This window comes from Pan paniscus, chromosome 18 (genome assembly GCF_029289425.2).
Source record: "Pan paniscus chromosome 18, NHGRI_mPanPan1-v2.0_pri, whole genome shotgun sequence".
Lineage (NCBI taxonomy): Eukaryota > Metazoa > Chordata > Mammalia > Primates > Hominidae > Pan > Pan paniscus.
The window spans coordinates 25,963,489-25,980,586 of NC_073267.2; the positions used below are offsets into that span (position 1 = coordinate 25,963,489).

The 17,098-nt window shown below is 36.0% G+C and overlaps 1 protein-coding gene across 4 annotated transcripts in view; it reads left to right on the forward strand.

Annotated features, from left to right (window-relative positions):
- RBBP6 (RB binding protein 6, ubiquitin ligase) overlaps positions 1-17,098 on the forward strand; it is a 33,328-nt gene that overhangs the window by 10,950 nt on the left and 5,280 nt on the right. For 2 of the 4 annotated variants that reach the window (XM_034950907.3, XM_034950908.3), the window contains exons 4-16: positions 3,020-3,064; positions 5,119-5,207; positions 5,325-5,421; positions 5,812-5,951; positions 7,933-8,046; positions 9,011-9,183; positions 11,117-11,220; positions 11,329-11,666; positions 12,705-12,801; positions 12,923-13,001; positions 13,110-13,164; positions 14,287-14,355; positions 16,655-17,017. In XM_034950907.3, the coding sequence (XP_034806798.3) occupies positions 3,020-3,064; positions 5,119-5,207; positions 5,325-5,421; positions 5,812-5,951; positions 7,933-8,046; positions 9,011-9,183; positions 11,117-11,220; positions 11,329-11,666; positions 12,705-12,801; positions 12,923-13,001; positions 13,110-13,164; positions 14,287-14,355; positions 16,655-17,017 (1,763 nt within the window). The remainder of the gene's footprint in view (positions 1-3,019; positions 3,065-5,118; positions 5,208-5,324; positions 5,422-5,811; positions 5,952-7,932; positions 8,047-9,010; positions 9,184-11,116; positions 11,221-11,328; positions 11,667-12,704; positions 12,802-12,922; positions 13,002-13,109; positions 13,165-14,286; positions 14,356-16,654; positions 17,018-17,098) is intronic. The other 2 variants (XM_003813697.5, XM_003813698.5) reach the window with 1 other exon arrangement.

The following is a 17,098-nucleotide window of genomic DNA, read 5'->3' on the forward strand; positions in this document are numbered from 1 at the left end:
TGACTGTAGTAGTTAATGTAACACATTTTGTATAAAGTACAGTTTATATAGTATTTAAATTAATTCAGATGAAGTTTTATTTCTTGAAAACAGTTATTTCCTTTTTGTTTATTAGCATGTGTATAAACACAAATCACATGTTCATAAATAAAGTTAACATTCTTTTAGCCTTGTGTGTTCCGGCATGTCTGTATTACATTTATAAGAAGCAGTTTATTTAAGCTTATTTAGGTTTCTCTTTTCTTTTCTTTTTTTTTTAATACTTTAAAAGTGGCTTTAATTTTTAGGTAGAATTATCTGAAATAGAGATATTAGATACCTTGTTGTCCCCATCATTTATTTGCTTGGGGTACATTTGCTGGCATTTAAGATGAGAATATATTCATCAAGCATAATTAGTGCCCATCTTAGGAGATTTAGAGTCACGTGGATTGTACACATTCACAAAAGCAAAGTAAATAGAGGCGCTAAGCCAAATTTTTCTTATCCTGATTAGTAAAGTAAATGTATAGTTTTGGTAATGGAAGCGAACTCTAATCAAGAATGGATGGCTGTTTCCATATTCCCCAGTCTTGTTTTTAGTCATCCATCCATGTTGATATCCCAAAGCTGGATGTTCTTCTTGCTAACTAAATATCAGAGTGGCATTTTATAGGATTCTTTAACTTCAAAAAGCTAATATAATTGGCATAAAAGATTTTAGATCCTTGCTCCCCAAAACAAGACCCCTAATTAGGTACAGGGAGGTGGGTTAATTTTAATGTCTACGGTCTGCATCAGTCAGTTTTGTGAGGACTTTAAGTGGCAGACTTTTTTTTACCATTAGTATCTTACCAAGAGTCACTATTTTTATTGATGTTAGTAATACAAATTCCTAATCATTTTTAAACCATTCTTTGTCAACATTTTTTGCTCATTTCTGAACACCTTGCTATATGTAGGAAACATTTGTTTGCTTTTCTAAATTTGAGGTAAATTTGACTTCTTTGTGGGCTATAAGATATTTAGGGGCAATAGTGATTACTTGGTGGTAAAAAGGTGATTTAGGTGCAGTTGCATATCTAAAACCACTTCAAAGTCAATAAATACATAATACTAATAAGTTGGCAGAAAGCTTAAAAGCACACAAAAGCCCAGCATAAAAACAAAAAGGATACTATATCTTAAGTGTTAGGAGTGGGAAGATTTTTTTTTTATTCTTAAGTTTTTTAGTTCCAGTGGTAAGAAAGTTAATATAATTGTTTTCTTTCCAAGGAAATCATCAGTATTTATATTCTATTCTAGATAGTAATGGGCTATTTTTAAAGACTATTTGTTTTATTGGTGAGAAATGTAGTATAGATGATGGTTGACAGCAATTTGTCTAGTTCTTGTTACTTAAAATCAAGTAACTTCTGGTTGGTATAAAATCTTTAAAATAGATTGAGTAGGTCAGAACTTATTTTAGATAAAAAGAGATATGTATTATTTAGAGGTTTTTTTCTACTTACCACTTGAGATTAGTTCTTAAAGGAAAAAATACTTTAAAGCTGGACAAAAATGATAACCCATTGGCAAATTATGTAGTTATGCATTAAGTTATAGGGTTAGTGCATCATGAACTCTTTTATAGTCAGTTCCTTAATGTGGAGCAAAGAACCTTTTGTCTGAATAAACATCCCAGTAATATCCATCAAATTAACTTTTAAAACCCTAAGATATTTGTGAGATGTGTCTTATATTTAGCCAACATTATTTTTTATTTACATTTATTGAATCCCTACTGTGTGGGCATTGGCTAAGAACTTCATATTGAGACTGGTTACATTTGTCTTTGGGGCTCTTAAGTCATGTTGCTTTTATTTTAAAACTTTTGGTTCTCTGGAAGAGAATACCTGATGAAGACTTTTTTCTTTGATCCAGACATCTTGTTACATTCTCCATTTTAAATGAAGAGTTCTGACCTTACGACATGTTAACTAAGCAACCCACTTACTACATAGGAAGCTGTAGGGAAATCATATCTTCAAGATTGTTTGCTGAAGATTTTTTTAAAAACTGATATTAAAATCATTTCAGAGGATCAAATGAAAAAAATTAGTGTTCAATTTAAAATACATTTTTATTTTTATTTTACTTTGAAAGAGAAATGTTTTATTCCTCTTTGCACAGAACAGTTTATGAAGGTGGCTCTCTCCTGACTCCATACATCTTTTACACAAAGATGCCTCTTCAAATATGCCCAGTTATCTCCCCCTCTTCAGTGTTAGAGAATTGGCAGTTAGTGAGTGGGGCAGAATGCTTAAGACTCATTAAAATACCTTTTTTAAAGCCCTCTTATATCCTTTATGTACACTTGCTCTGTGTGATTAAATTAACTTTCTTCAAATATTAGAGTCCATCATAATAAGTGACAGCTCTGTTGGCCTTCTCCTCAGGGTGCCATTGTTTTCCCTTTTTTTGACTTAACATCTTTGCCCTGAGAAAGCTGTGGTTTCTTTGACAAGAAGCTATTACTCTTTGTATGAGAGAATAAACAAACTTACTCAGACTGAAGAGTATGTTTTCAAAAATTAAAGAAGTAGCAATTATATGGGAGCTGTTATTTATTAAAGCAATTATCTGAGCCCTTAAAGGGCTGTTTGTTTTTACAATGTTGTATAATGGCCTTGCAGGAAAATTAGATTTCTTATTCTCTCTTCCAGTGTACATTGTCTTGAGTATTGTCACATTTAGAGACCATAGGGAGACATGGGACTCCTAGTATTCAGTCGACACTCCGAACAGATTTTCTGTGTGATACATTTTTTCATTTTAATTGAGTCCCCTCTTCCTCCCCTCCAACTGATAGCTTTTTATAACTGTGTGAAATATCTAGAGAAGAATGAAGTAGGCTGAGCTACGTTTTCAAGCTTAACATTCTTTAGAAAACTAAGAAAATGCCCAATATTTCAACATTAAGTGTCAATAGGGGCTAAATGATCACTTTAAGATGTTTTCAGTTTGGAACTTGAATGTGTGTTTAATTTTTTGTGAACAGATTGATGACTCTTCCGCGTCTATTTCTCTGGCCCAGCTTACAAAGGTATATATATATTCTTGAAAATATAAGTTTTTTTCTAACATCATATTTTTTTATGTGGAACGGTTTTTTAAGAGGGGTTGGGGGAGGATATATTTTGCAAAAGCATTGTACATATTATTACTATCCTGTAAAGAGTAGTTGCTGTTTTGAGAAGATAGGGGAATACTTTGTCAGCCTCAGCGTATTGGAGTATTGTTCATCTTCAAGACAGAAGAAACACTTGAAGCTACACTTAATTATTTTTTTTTCCCTCATACATTTTGTTTAATTATACATTGGAAACTAACAAGGTTCTGGAGGAATTTCCTGGTTTTGGCTATAAATTATGTGGACCTTTTTTAAGCAGCCAAAACAGAAGATTTCCTTTACACGGACGATTGCATGGTTATTTCTTGAATATTTGACTTGGTCCCATGAAGGTCAATATTTTAAATGTGATGCAGTTGTTTCTTTATGCTATAGACTTGTAGTCTGTCTGCATTAGGAAAAGTTTTGAACAACCTAATTTGTTTGAACACAGACTACATGAATTGTGTAAGTGTGTAAAGCTGTTTGCAGGAATATACCAATGTGTATGTTTGGCAGAGGGGCAAATTGTTACCTCCTGAATCACTGTATATGCCATGTTTTGCGATAAGATTGCTTGCATTTTCTGCTCAACAATGTGTATCTTCTGTTTGGGAAAGCACTAGTGATGGATTACTTTTTAAAGCAATACATTTAGCTTGCAAATTGTGCCTTTAAAAAAAAAATAGGCAGACTTTTGAGGGCCAAGAAGGAAGCTGTCCAGTTTTCCAAAAATCCTTTTTCCCTGCTATCAGAAATGTGAAACCAAATTTAGCAACCAAGATTAATGAAAAGATGGGTTTTCCATTAGTGCTGTCCCTATCTTGTTCTTGGCTTTGTTATGTCCTTTCCCCTAGACTGTATCCCGACAAAATGTCCTAGTAACAAATTGCTTTTTAAGCTACTGTTCTGGGAAAACTAAGCATTAAAATTGATTATTCTAAAACATAAAGTGGACTAAAGCCATCCTATTTTATAATTTTCTAATGCAAAGTGGTTTAGTATAGAGTTAACACTTAGAAGTTTATAGTTTACTGTTTTTATTCTTATGTACTGTAAGGACCATATTTGAGTTTTTGGTCTATTCCTACCATTGTTTCTTTGTGGGGAGGAGTTGGGGAGGTTTGGGGGATTGGTTTTTTTTGTTTTGTTTTTTTAAACTACAGGTATTTGTAAAACAGTGTTTGGGTTCAAACAAATTAGTTGTTAAACATCTGTAATCCAGTTTTCTGTAAATGTTGCTGTTGTTCTAAGCTCTGTTAATGTTAAGCATTCTTTGTATATAAAATTACAATAAAATGTTAAAACTGGTTGCTTGTTTTGTGGATGAATGTAAAGACAAACCCCAATGAATGGCTGATATGAGTGCTAAATGCCTGAAGATTCAACTTAACTAGAAATCACTCCCTTAGACCCTGCTTATATCTAGACCTTGTATATCATACCTCAAAGATGAAATTCATAAAACTTATCTGAAGAGTTTAATTTAAAATTATAATGCTCAATGCACATCTTTTGCACTTGAGTTGAAACTAACATCACTACCTAAAGAGCCTTCTACTTCTAATATCTGCTGCATAATACGTTCAGTCATTCTACCCCCATCCCTACCTCCACATTGTAGGTATAAATTACAGTCTTAAAGCTCTGACACTTGAATTATTTTTAAAACATCAAGTGTTTCTATTCTAACTTAATATCAGTCTTTAACTTGTAGAAAAGTAGTATGCAAGTCTTCATGTAAGGTACAAACAGGGTCTAAGGTTTGAGTGCCCCCAGAATGACTTTCTTCAGCCTTGCAGACACCCAAACATCATGTAATTACCTAAGGAATTCCCAAGTGCCTCTTCCAGGTTATACATGTAAATAGCTGTTTTTATGCAAGGTTAGTTAGATACTGCTCTTTACAGGATGAGTGGTGTTGTCTTTGGCTGTGTGGTCTTAAATGTGTTTCTAATGTGTGTGTCAAATAATTACCTGTTAAACAGACTGCCAATCTGGCTGAAGCCAATGCTTCTGAAGAAGATAAAATTAAAGCAATGATGTCGCAATCTGGCCATGAATACGACCCAATCAAGTAAGTTCATAAATATTTTATACTAATAGGAACTTTTGGGGTGGGTTTTCCCCCCCAATCAAAAGCACTATTTTTTCAAAATCCTCGTATACATGTAATTTTTTTTCCCCCTTTTAGTTACATGAAGAAACCTCTAGGTCCACCACCTCCATCTTACACGTGTTTCCGTTGTGGTAAACCTGGACATTATATTAAGAATTGCCCAACAAATGGGGTAAGTTCAAAGCAGAAACTATGGTATATCTTACTTTTTTTCCTTTGGAATTGTTCCTTAGCTATCTTATTTTTCTTGGTTAATACTGCCTTCTGTAGACAATGGCAAATGAGCATGGTCTCTGGAGCCAAATTTGCCAGGCTTCAAATCTTGGTTCTGGCACTTGGCTGAGTTTGGGCAAGTTACTTGATCTCTATAAGCCTGTTTTTTCTTCTCTCAAATGGAGATAAAATAGTACGTACTTCACATAGCAGTTACAAGGATTAAATGAGATCACATATGTAAAGCACTACAAGTAATATAGTAAGCACTGTATAACATTAGCTAATTTATTAAATAAAGGTAACTGCTTTTTCTCTTCCTCCTCCTCTTCCTTTTTCCTCTGAATAGGATAAAAACTTTGAATCTGGTCCTAGGATTAAAAAGAGCACTGGAATTCCCAGAAGTTTCATGATGGAAGTGAAAGATCCTAATATGAAAGGTGCAATGCTTACCAACACTGGAAAATATGCAATACCAACTATAGATGCGTAAGTATGCAAATTAGGTATGACCTGTGGAGACTCCAGTCAGTCCCAGGGTATAGTGTTTTAATCTTGGGCTTGTAACTTTGTTACTTGGATTCCTTGAGAACTTTGTATACCAAAGCCATTAGTCTCTACATCTTGCATTTCTGTGAGGCTGCAGTCTGCTCCATTTAAAGCAAATTTAAAATGGATTTGGGGATTTTTTGTTATCAGTGAGTGCCACTTCCCTTGTAGTCTTCTAATTTTTTCTTTTTCTGTCATTCCCTGCTTTCTTCCTCATTCACATACATACTCCCACATAATCTTATTATATATGCTACTTGCATTTTTAAGTGAACAAAACAGATTGTAATCATTTTGAGAAAAAGGAGGCTTAAGAATAAAAGCTCTGCATGATGTTGAGGCAAATTTAAGTGTCAGGCATAAATGAAATACTGAAGTAGCTTGAATAAGTTTGGATATGCCATGTGAGTCTTAAGATTCTCAAGTAAGGTTTATTTTATAAACCACTAGTTCAGATCAACTATAGCTCTATAAAACACCTTAATGCCTTTTTTTTTTTTTTTTTGAGACCGAGTCTCGCTCTGTCCCTCAGGCTGAAGTGCAGTGGCACAATCTCGGCTAACTGCAAGTTCCACCTCCCGGGTTCACACCATTTTCCTGCCTCAGCCTCCTGAGTAGTTGGGACTACAGGCGCCCGCCACCACGCCTGGCTAATTTTTTGTGTTTTTTTAGTAGAGACAGAGTTTCACCGTGTTAGCCTGACCTTGTGCTCCGCCCGCCTCGGCCTCTCAAAGTGCTGGGATTACAGGCATGAGCCACCACGTCCGGCCCTTAATGCCCATTTTTAATGTGTATTCAGATTTTATATTATGAACCAGTTTTTAATGAAATGGACAGACATGAAAATTCAGTGGCAGGGTTCAACTAGATAACCTCCCATTTTATCTGCTTTTATTAACGTAGTCAATTACTTTTTTGATTACCTTCAACAGTTGTGATCTCACATACTATACAGCATAATATTAAGTGTTCTTTGGACTGCCGTTCTCTAACTTTGTTGAGCATAAGAATTTCCTATAAAAGTATGTTAAAAGACTGGCCAGGTAGAGGGACCTTGGGCAAAAAAAAAAAAAAAAAAAAAAGATCCTGGTTGCTCTGCCTCCAATTTTGATTTAGAAGTTATGTGGTAAGACCCTGATTCTACATTTTTAACAGGTTGTCCAGGAGATTGTGAAGTTAGGGGATCCTCAGGGCATCAATTTACAGAATAGGTGTTCATGTTCTCAGTGAAAAAAAATACATACATATATAAGAACAGTTTTCCTCAGCTTCATGCTATAAATATTGTTGAAGTGTAGTGTAGTGAGCAGGTGGGGATGATGATGAAAATAGCTATGCCATAGAATGATATTGAAAAGATATTGTGTTTTTGAATATGTACTTCAGCAAATAGTGTTTTCGTTCACAGATAAGAATGTTTTCCTAAACTCCCAACCCTGCTCACTTCCTCAACTTCACCCCCATCTATTTTTTATCAGTCACCATCCTGTGTTTTTGTGGTTCATCATTGAACAGTCTGTTGTTATGCTGTTTCTAATTCAGAGACATTTCATAGATGTTTCCAAATAACTTTAGCTTGAAATTGATTATTTTTACAGACACAATTAAGAGCAGACCGCTTCATCTATATTATGTAAAATTTTTAAATAAAAATTTGTGTTGGAAAAATTAATATCACCTGTAAACCCTAACTAATAATTAACTTCATTGCTTTTGAATGCTGAAATACAAATGCCCAATTGTGCCAGACACACAGCAAATACTGGGGAAAGATGGGAATCTAAATATTTTAAATGAAACTTTCACCCTCTTCACTAACACCACTGATAAGCAACTCAGACTCTTCTTCTGTTTCTTTTTCTATCCTCTGTTCTCCTCTTTTTTTCTTTTTTTTTTTTTCTTTTTTCTCTCTTTTGGGCAGTGGGAGACTCCTCTTTCACAAATTGGGAACAATGGGGCATAAGCAAATTGATACTTATTTCTGGAATCGTGGTGATGTCTATGGAGCAACTGCAACACAAATAACACACCTAAGGTACCCTACTCTGTACAGCTGAGATTCTTTCATTTTCAGCATTGAGATAAACACACTCTGTTCCTGAATGAAATAGAAAGGGTTTCTCTAGGGATTCCTGTGTTTTGCAAATTTGCCTGATTACAGAGAAGATGGGGGTGTAGAAGCAGTGGTGACAAGTCTGAGAATAGCTATTTTTATTTTTTAATACTATATTTAATGCCCAACATTTCTGCAAAATGCATTTCTTTAAAAAACTGGACCTAGAATGTCTAACGAGGTGTTACTTTACAGTTTTGTAACACAGATTTTGATCATTTAAGTCACTAATGCTTCTTAATTGACTATAAATTAACCTCTTAAAATACTAATAAGTAGATCATGGGTTTTGGTATCTCATTTTATTAATTATTTGTGTGGTAATGACATAATATTTCCCTTGAGCTATCTTTCCTTAATTGTATAATGTCAGTACTAATTTTAATTTCCCATCTTGTGGCATTTACTCCAATACCTTCACAGATTTGAGAGACTTTTGGGATATGGAGAAGGGGAGATTTTTTGGGATTTTTAATTTTAATTTTCATTTTTATTTTTTTCAAGAAACCTGATAGAGTAGGAAAAATTGTGATTATGGTGTTGTCTAAATTCAAGTCTTGTCTTTGTCACTTAAATAGAACTTTATGGCACAGAACATTTCGCTTTATTTCTGGCCCTCAGTTCTTAAGAGTTACGGGTTCTAAGATCCTTTTATTGTTTTTATAGCATTTCTTTGCTTCCTTTTGTTATGCTTGTTTAGACTTTTGTGTCTTTGTTTAGGGTTAGGTTGTACATAATTACTCCCTTATTTTAGAAGATATGGTGCTTGTCTAAACTAATTTGGCATTGCGCTGAATTATGTGTTCCCATTATGTTACAGTAGAACATGTAGCATGAGTACTCTGCCTTCTTAACAATGGTAAAACATGAAAACTTTCTTTTACAGAGAAGCATATGCAATTGGGAAGAAAGAGAAACCTCCCTTCTTACCAGAAGAGCCATCTTCTTCCTCAGAAGAAGATGATCCTATCCCAGATGAATTGTTGTGTCTCATCTGCAAGGATATTATGACTGATGCTGTTGTGATTCCCTGCTGTGGAAACAGTTACTGTGATGAATGTAAGAAGTGCTGAATCTTGGAAGATGTATATTTTAGAATATTTGTATTTGCTTGGAACGGCTTTTCCCAACCTCATATATTTTAATAATAAAATAAATAATGTTGATGACAAGTGTTGATCAATGAGCATTAAGTAGTGAGAAGTCTGTTTTTCTTGCTGTATCTTTTTTAAACAATAACCTGTTTGTCCTTTTAAATTCTAGAATTGACTTCTGTACCTTCATCAGGGTGACTATACTGAGGTGTTTTTCTTAATATAGATTTTTTGTTTCCTGTATGTTTTAAGTGGTATCCAGAATTTTAAAACTTTTTTGGGCCTTAGATAATTCTGGAAATATTTTTAAGTGGTATCTAAATCTTTTTCCTGGATTGTGAATAGCTTATCCTAATATTTCTAAGTGTATTAACACCTGATTCCTGTAGAGAGTTTTTTTGTTGTTTTTTTTTTTTTGAGACAGAGTCTCGCTGTCTCCCAGGCTGGAGTGCAGTGGCGTAATCTCAGCTCACTGCATCCTCTGCCTTCTGGCTTCACACAATTCTGCCTCAGCCTCCCAAGTAGCTGGGACTGCAGGCGCCCACCACCACACTCGGCTAATTTTTTGTATTTTTAGTAGAGACAGGGTTTCACTGTGTTAGCCAGGATGGTCTCGATCTCCTGACCTCGTGATCCGCCCACCTCGGCTTCCCCAAGTGCTGGGATTACAGGCGTGAGCCATCGCGCCCGGCGTCTGTAGACATATTTATTACCCAGCATTTACCATGCAGTTGTGACTTTTTAAATCACTTATATTAGCACTTAGTTGTTTCCTGCCACTTATCCTAAGTTTGTGCCTTCTTACACAGAAGAAATCAGTGTTACCTGAAAATTTGCTCAAACCTGCTCTGGCCTTTTTCATTTTTAAAGGTAGTTTTGAAATATACAGTCCTCATACACATGGTTCTGCATCTGCAGATTCAAAACCACAGATCATAAATATTTGGGGGCAAGAAAACAGTAAAAAATAATAGTAAAGACTAATACAGATTTTAAAATAAGTATAACAACTATTTACATAGCATTTATATTGCAGCAGGTATTACAAGCAATCTAGAGATTATTTAAAGTATACTGGAGGATGTACATAGTATTATATGCAAATACTATGCCTTTGGGGCAGTTGAGAGACTTGAGCATCTACAGACGTTATCTTCAGAGGGTCCTGGAACCCATCCCCTTTGGATACCTGTAAATCTTTATTTTTTGACCTCTTCAGTGAAGACCAAGGTCAAGAAGAGGTTGCTAAAGACTTGTTTCAGATTATATCTTAGATTTAACATACCACTTGGTATTACTGGAGTTTTACTACATTGAAGCTTAATCTTCGTATCTGTAATTTAGTGTTGCTCCCACGTACTGTGCTGTAGGTCTCTCATTTCCTTGCCTGAATAAAAACCCCAAGTTAGCCATGTAAAATTTTTGTCTTTCTAGACTATCTTATATTTCTCTTTTGTTTTCTACAATATTCCAGTTACTAGCTAAACAAAGAATAGTCTTTGAGAAAGAGTGCTTTTGCTCTCAATTCAGACATTTGTTTAAAAAAAAAAAAAAAAGATGGGGTGGGGGATCCTTGCTATTTTGCCCCAGGCTAGCCTTGAACTTCAAGGCTCAAGTGATTCTCCTGTCTCAGCCTCCCCAGGAGTGGGGATTACAGGCACATGCCAGCGCACCCAGCTGTGACTTCTTTTTAGCGTAGCATAGGTCATATAGAAAAGAGCAGAGGAGTACTGTAAGATGAGAGATTTTACTTAAGTTTCTTAATCTGAGAAATGATTAGCACGACATGCTTGGAAAACAGTAATGTAACTGAACAAATGTGGACCATCCTTTTAATTCATTTCGTAAACACTGAGTTCCTACTATGCTTTTATTAATATTTGAAATCTTATACATAGGTATAAGAACAGCACTCCTGGAATCAGATGAGCATACGTGTCCAACATGTCATCAAAATGATGTTTCTCCTGATGCTTTAATTGCCAATAAATTTTTACGACAGGTAACTATCTGTATCCATTTTATGAAAAAATTCTTTTTAACTGATTTAACTGTACTTCAGTGAATACTGCATGACATTTTTCTGCATTATTATGCTTGGTATCTGTAGGCTGTAAATAACTTCAAAAATGAAACTGGCTATACAAAAAGACTACGAAAACAGTTACCTCCTCCACCACCCCCAATACCACCTCCGAGACCACTGATTCAGAGGAACCTACAACCTCTGATGAGATCTCCAATATCAAGACAACAAGATCCTCTTATGATTCCAGTGACATCTTCATCAACTCACCCAGCTCCGTCTATATCTTCATTAACTTCTAATCAGTCTTCCTTGGCCCCTCCTGTGTCTGGAAATCCATCTTCTGCTCCAGCTCCTGTACCTGATATAACTGCAACAGTATCCATATCAGTTCATTCAGAAAAATCAGATGGACCTTTTCGGTAAGCCTGTGTATTTTTCACTGTTAGAAACCAAATGAGGTCAATGATGTAGTGTTTTGTTGTTGGTTATCACTTTAAACAGCTTTCTTAGTGGACCACTGTGCTCAGTAATGTGGGATGACTTGTAAGAAGTGACTTAGTCTTATTGGGGGAAGAGGAAAACAAACGTGATTGATTTGGCAAATGAGGATTAAGCATCCTGAGGTCAAATACTACACAGGTTGCCAACCAGCCCCTATTAAACGTTGAATGTTCCATATACCATAACAGCTCTGAACTTAACAGAGGTGGGAGAATTCACTTGTGATCATAATGATAGTTTTGGATAGGAGTAGTTTTGAGTAGAACTAAGAACAGTTTAGATAGGTAGAGAAGAGGGGGTAAAAACACAGGTAAGTAGAGAAGTCAGGAATAGTGATTGTTTTGGAGCATAATTATTATGTAGGAGAATAGTGAAAACTCACAGCCTACCACTTCAGAAATGAGACTTTTGTCCATGTAGTTTAATGTCTCATAAATTCTTTAAAAAAAAAAAAAAAGGTGTAAGAGGCCCATTTCAGACACACTGAAGCAAAATCTTTAGGATGAGACCTTTACATTTACATTTAAGAAATTCCACTGATCTGGTGGAATTTATTTGGTTGATAGTGGAAATAGGCCCAGAGAGTTCTATGGCTGACCCAAGATTATCCTTTCAGTTTAGTGGTAGAACTAGAGCTAAAACTTAACTCCTAATCCTAGGGGGATTTTTGTCTTCATAGGCCAGACTTTGATTTTCTTTAAGTTTTACTATTCTTGCAACTGATTTCTGTCATAACTGTAGTATCTTCTTAAGGAGGGTCCTTCATTTTACTTTTCCACTTACATATAGAGAACTCTTCAAAGTTTCAGCCTTCTCTCACTTTCCTCAGAAGTATTCATCATCTTTGACTTAACTCATCTTAACTGCAGGTGATGGGTAAACAGCAGCAAACTTTTTTACTCTTAATTGTCCATTTCTGATAATTTTTAATGTATTATAATTTATGTTTTTTAAAGGGATTCTGATAATAAAATATTGCCAGCTGCAGCTCTTGCGTCAGAGCACTCAAAGGGAACCTCCTCAATTGCAATTACCGCTCTTATGGAAGAGAAGGTAAATTTTACTGGTGCTTTAATTTGGGATTTTTTTACAGCAGGGTTTTGTTTTTCTGGCTTTGTTCTTACCTCTTTTTTTTTTTTTTTTTAACTCTGTTTATTTGTGGTTGTTTCTAAAGGGTTACCAGGTGCCTGTTCTTGGAACCCCATCTTTGCTTGGACAGTCATTATTGCATGGACAGTTGATCCCCACAACTGGTGAGTAAGATCACTTTGGTTTAGACTTTTTTCCCTTTAAAAAATAATTTTAGCTTGATTTAATGTGCAATTTTGTATTTACCTACTGCTTTTATTTTTTGTTTCTAGGTCCAGTAAGAATAAATACTGCTCGTCCAGGTGGTGGTCGACCAGGCTGGGAACAGTGAGTAGATGTTTACAATAATCTTCAGATGATTGCCTGCAAACTAGATAATGGAAGGTCCAAACTAGGCAGCGGGTCGCTGCTCTTTATTGTAAACTTTTATGTGCCAGATTAACATTTTTTATGTAAAATGTCAAAATTCAAGCTTATATGAGGGTTTTTTTTTAATGAGCAAATCTTTTCTAAAATACAAAATTTTTAAAGTTTTTTTCTACTTTCATATCCAACAAGTGGGGACCTTGACAGGACTTCAGTTTAATGAATAGATAAGAATTACTTGAAAAGTTATTTTAAATATGGTGGCAGTTATTTTCCTAGTAGGTTTAACTTTTTCTACCCTTAATTTGGATGATCAAAGTTTGATTTGAGTACATAAATACATAATAAGATTAACGTCTACCAAACAAAAATTTTTTGTCTGAAATCGAGTTGTTCTACAGGGTATGGTTTTGCCACCCTAGAATACAAAGAACTTTGATTTTCTCTGTGGGATATTTTATGGCATTAAAAATCAGCAGACTTACTTAATGTATTTTTAGTTATATAATTATTTCTGTTTATATAATCCAATTGAAAACTGATATATTCTTAAAAGTATGAGTTACTAGCAGGATATATCTATATCAGTAGAAGGAACATAGGATTTAGAAACAGGTAGACTTGGGTTTGAATCCCATCTCCTTCATTTCCTAGCTGCATGACAGTGGTCTTGTGGTTTTACTCCCTAACATCCATTTCCTCGTTTGGATTTGGAATGACACTACCTACCTTAACATGTAAAATGACTTCATTGTGCCCAGCAGACAAAAGGGCTCTTTTCCTTGTATATAACAATAAGTTCACAGAGTAATTTATAGAGTGCTAATTAAAATATAATAGTACATAAAGTAATCTATTTTGAGGTCTAGTTATTGTTATGATACAGTTAATTGGTGGGGGAAAGTTAGTTTTAAGTAAATATAATATTTACTCAGCTCTGTATCTGAAACAAGTTTAAGAATTGGGGAGTAGGAAAAAGTTTTCAGAGTAGTTAAAATTGGTGTCTTAACAGCTATGCATGGAAAGGTCATGTATTATACCCATGGAGAAATACTTGAGCCTATTTTTTTTTCTCCCACACAGTTCCAACAAACTCGGCTATCTGGTTTCTCCACCACAACAAATTAGAAGAGGGGAGAGGAGCTGCTACAGGTAGGCATGCTAAAAATCTTGGAAAATAATCATCTTACTTTTTATATATATATATCACCAAAGAAATTAAAGCACAGCAGTGGCAGGAAGGAAGGGGGTCATTTGTTTGTATTGTGCTTATCCCTCTTAAGTCCTGGGTAATTGTCCTTAAAGAAGGCTAGAAAAGAATAAATTATATATAGTATCTTAAATGATGGTTTTTAAGACATTTTTAATATTCCTTCCCAGTGATTACTTTCTCCCTGTCAGCAAACAGCAGAGTATTGGCTTGCATTTACCCTCTTGGAAGTAGAAGAAAGTCAGGGGTCAGACAATATCTAAGGGTCAGACAATATCTAAGATACCAGTTTAATTTAAGATTAAAGTTAACAAGCTCAGCTCCCAACTGTGAACAAGAATTGCAACTATTTCTCTTCTAGACTCCACTGTCCCAATCATCTCCCACCGTCTCTTTTCCAAAAGAAGAGACAGGAGATTGTTAGAGGCTCCTGCCCTAGTGGGCAGGTACAAGCAATATTAATCTAAGAAGTAAGAATCTTACTGTCTAGGTCAGGGGTCCCCAACCCTGGGCCACAGACCAGTATCCATCCTCGGCCTGTTAGGAACTGGGCAACACAGCAGGAGGTGAATAGCAGGTGAGCGAGCATTACCACCTGAGCTCCACCTCTTGTCAGATCAGCAGTGGCATTAAGATTCTCATAGGAGCATGAACCCTGTTGTGAACTGCGTGTGCAAAGGATCTGGGTTGCACATTTCTTAGGAGAATCTAATGCCTGATCATCTAAGGTGGAACAGTTTTTACCCCCCTGCCCCCGTCCATGGAAAAATTGTCTTCCACAAAACAGCTCCCTGGTGCCAAAAAGGTTGAGAACTGCTAGTCTAGGTCATAATCACCACCAGGATAAAGGAGCCTCCAAAACTTCATAACAAGAGTTTTGGCCAGGCATAATGGCTCATGCTGGTAATTTTAGAGCTTTGGGAGGCTAATGGGGGAGGATTGCTTGAGGCCTGAAGTTCAGGATTAGCCTGGGCAACATAGCAAGACTCTGTCTCTACCAAAAAAATAAAATAACCAGACATGGTGGCATGCACCTGTGGTCCCAGCTACCTGGAAGGCTGAGGCAGGAGGATCACTTGAGCTTAGGAAGGAAGTCAAGGCTGCAGTGAGCTATAACCACATCACTGCACTTTAGCCTGGGGGACAGAGTGAGACCCTGTCTCCAAAAAGAAGGAAATTCGGGATATCTTCTAGTGCTTCATTGCTAAACTTATGAAAGTTTACTATGTCATTACTGGATCACATTTTAAAAGAAGGTAATAGTTATTCATGGCTCTCTGAGAAGATGCTTAAAATCTAAACCCCTACTGTTGCTGTTGTGTACCAATTATTTATAATTTAAAGCACCTCTAGTTTAACAGAAGTAACCAGTTCTGTTTGGTGAGGCACAAATTAGAAACCTAGCCAACACTGTTATTTTTACTTAAGCTTTTGAGAGAGAGCGTTGATATTTTCATTGTTAATTATAGAAGTTAAAACTAGAATTTATTCTGCTTTGTATGATCTTCACCCACTTCGTCCTTCAAAAAAGAGGTTACAGGAGGTGGTTTTCCTTCATTTAAACTTTGGGGCCAGGTGTGGTGGCTCTCACCTGTAATCCCAGCACTTTGTGCAGATCACCTGAGGTCAGGAGTTTGAGAACAGCCTGCCCAACATGGTGAAACCCTGTCTCTCCTAAAAATACAAAAAATTAGCTGGGCATGGTGGCACACGTCTGTAGTCCCAGCTACTTGGGAGGCTGAGGCAGGAGAATTCGCTTGAACCCAGGAGGTGGAGGTTGCAGTGAGCCAAGATTGCACCACTGTAGTCCAGCCTGGACGACAGAGTGAGACTCTGTCTCAAAAAATAAAAAATAAATGAATAAGTAAGCTTTTGGGGAGAGCTAGGTCATAGCAGCATTAACCTGTCAGTTCCTTCAAAAGACAGTTTAGGAAGTAACAGGTAGTAATTAGTGGAGTGATAATCAATCTGAACTTCATAAAAGAGAACTTTTAAATACAATATTTCCGTGTAGAGAAGGTCCTGTAAACTTGCATCATCTCAGTCGAGACATGGCCTTAAAAATTATGTTGTAGAGTTATTTTTACAAATAAATTGTACTAATGTTTCTACACTAGTTGAATAGTTGGTTCTATTCCACTGTTTTTAAGTTTGAAAATAATTATGGATAGAAAAGATAAGCTTACTTGTCTCAGATGACTTTAGTTTGAAGAAGTAATATCTTGGAATTTATTTCTCCAGAAGTATAAACCGTGGGCGACACCACAGCGAAAGATCACAGAGGACTCAAGGCCCGTCACTACCAGCAACTCCAGTCTTTGTACCTGTTCCACCACCTCCTTTGTATCCGCCTCCTCCCCATACACTTCCTCTCCCTCCGGGTGTTCCTCCTCCACAGTTTTCTCCTCAGTTTCCTCCTGGCCAGCCACCACCCGCTGGGTATAGTGTCCCTCCTCCAGGGTTTCCTCCAGCTCCTGCCAATTTATCAACACCTTGGGTATCATCAGGAGTGCAGACAGCTCATTCAAATACCATCCCAACAACACAAGCACCACCTTTGTCCAGGGAAGAATTCTATAGAGAGCAGCGACGACTAAAAGAAGAGTATGTATTCTAATTTGAAATTATTATACACTTTTTTCATTTTCTGATAATAACATTAAATAGGTGTCTGGAAACGTTTTC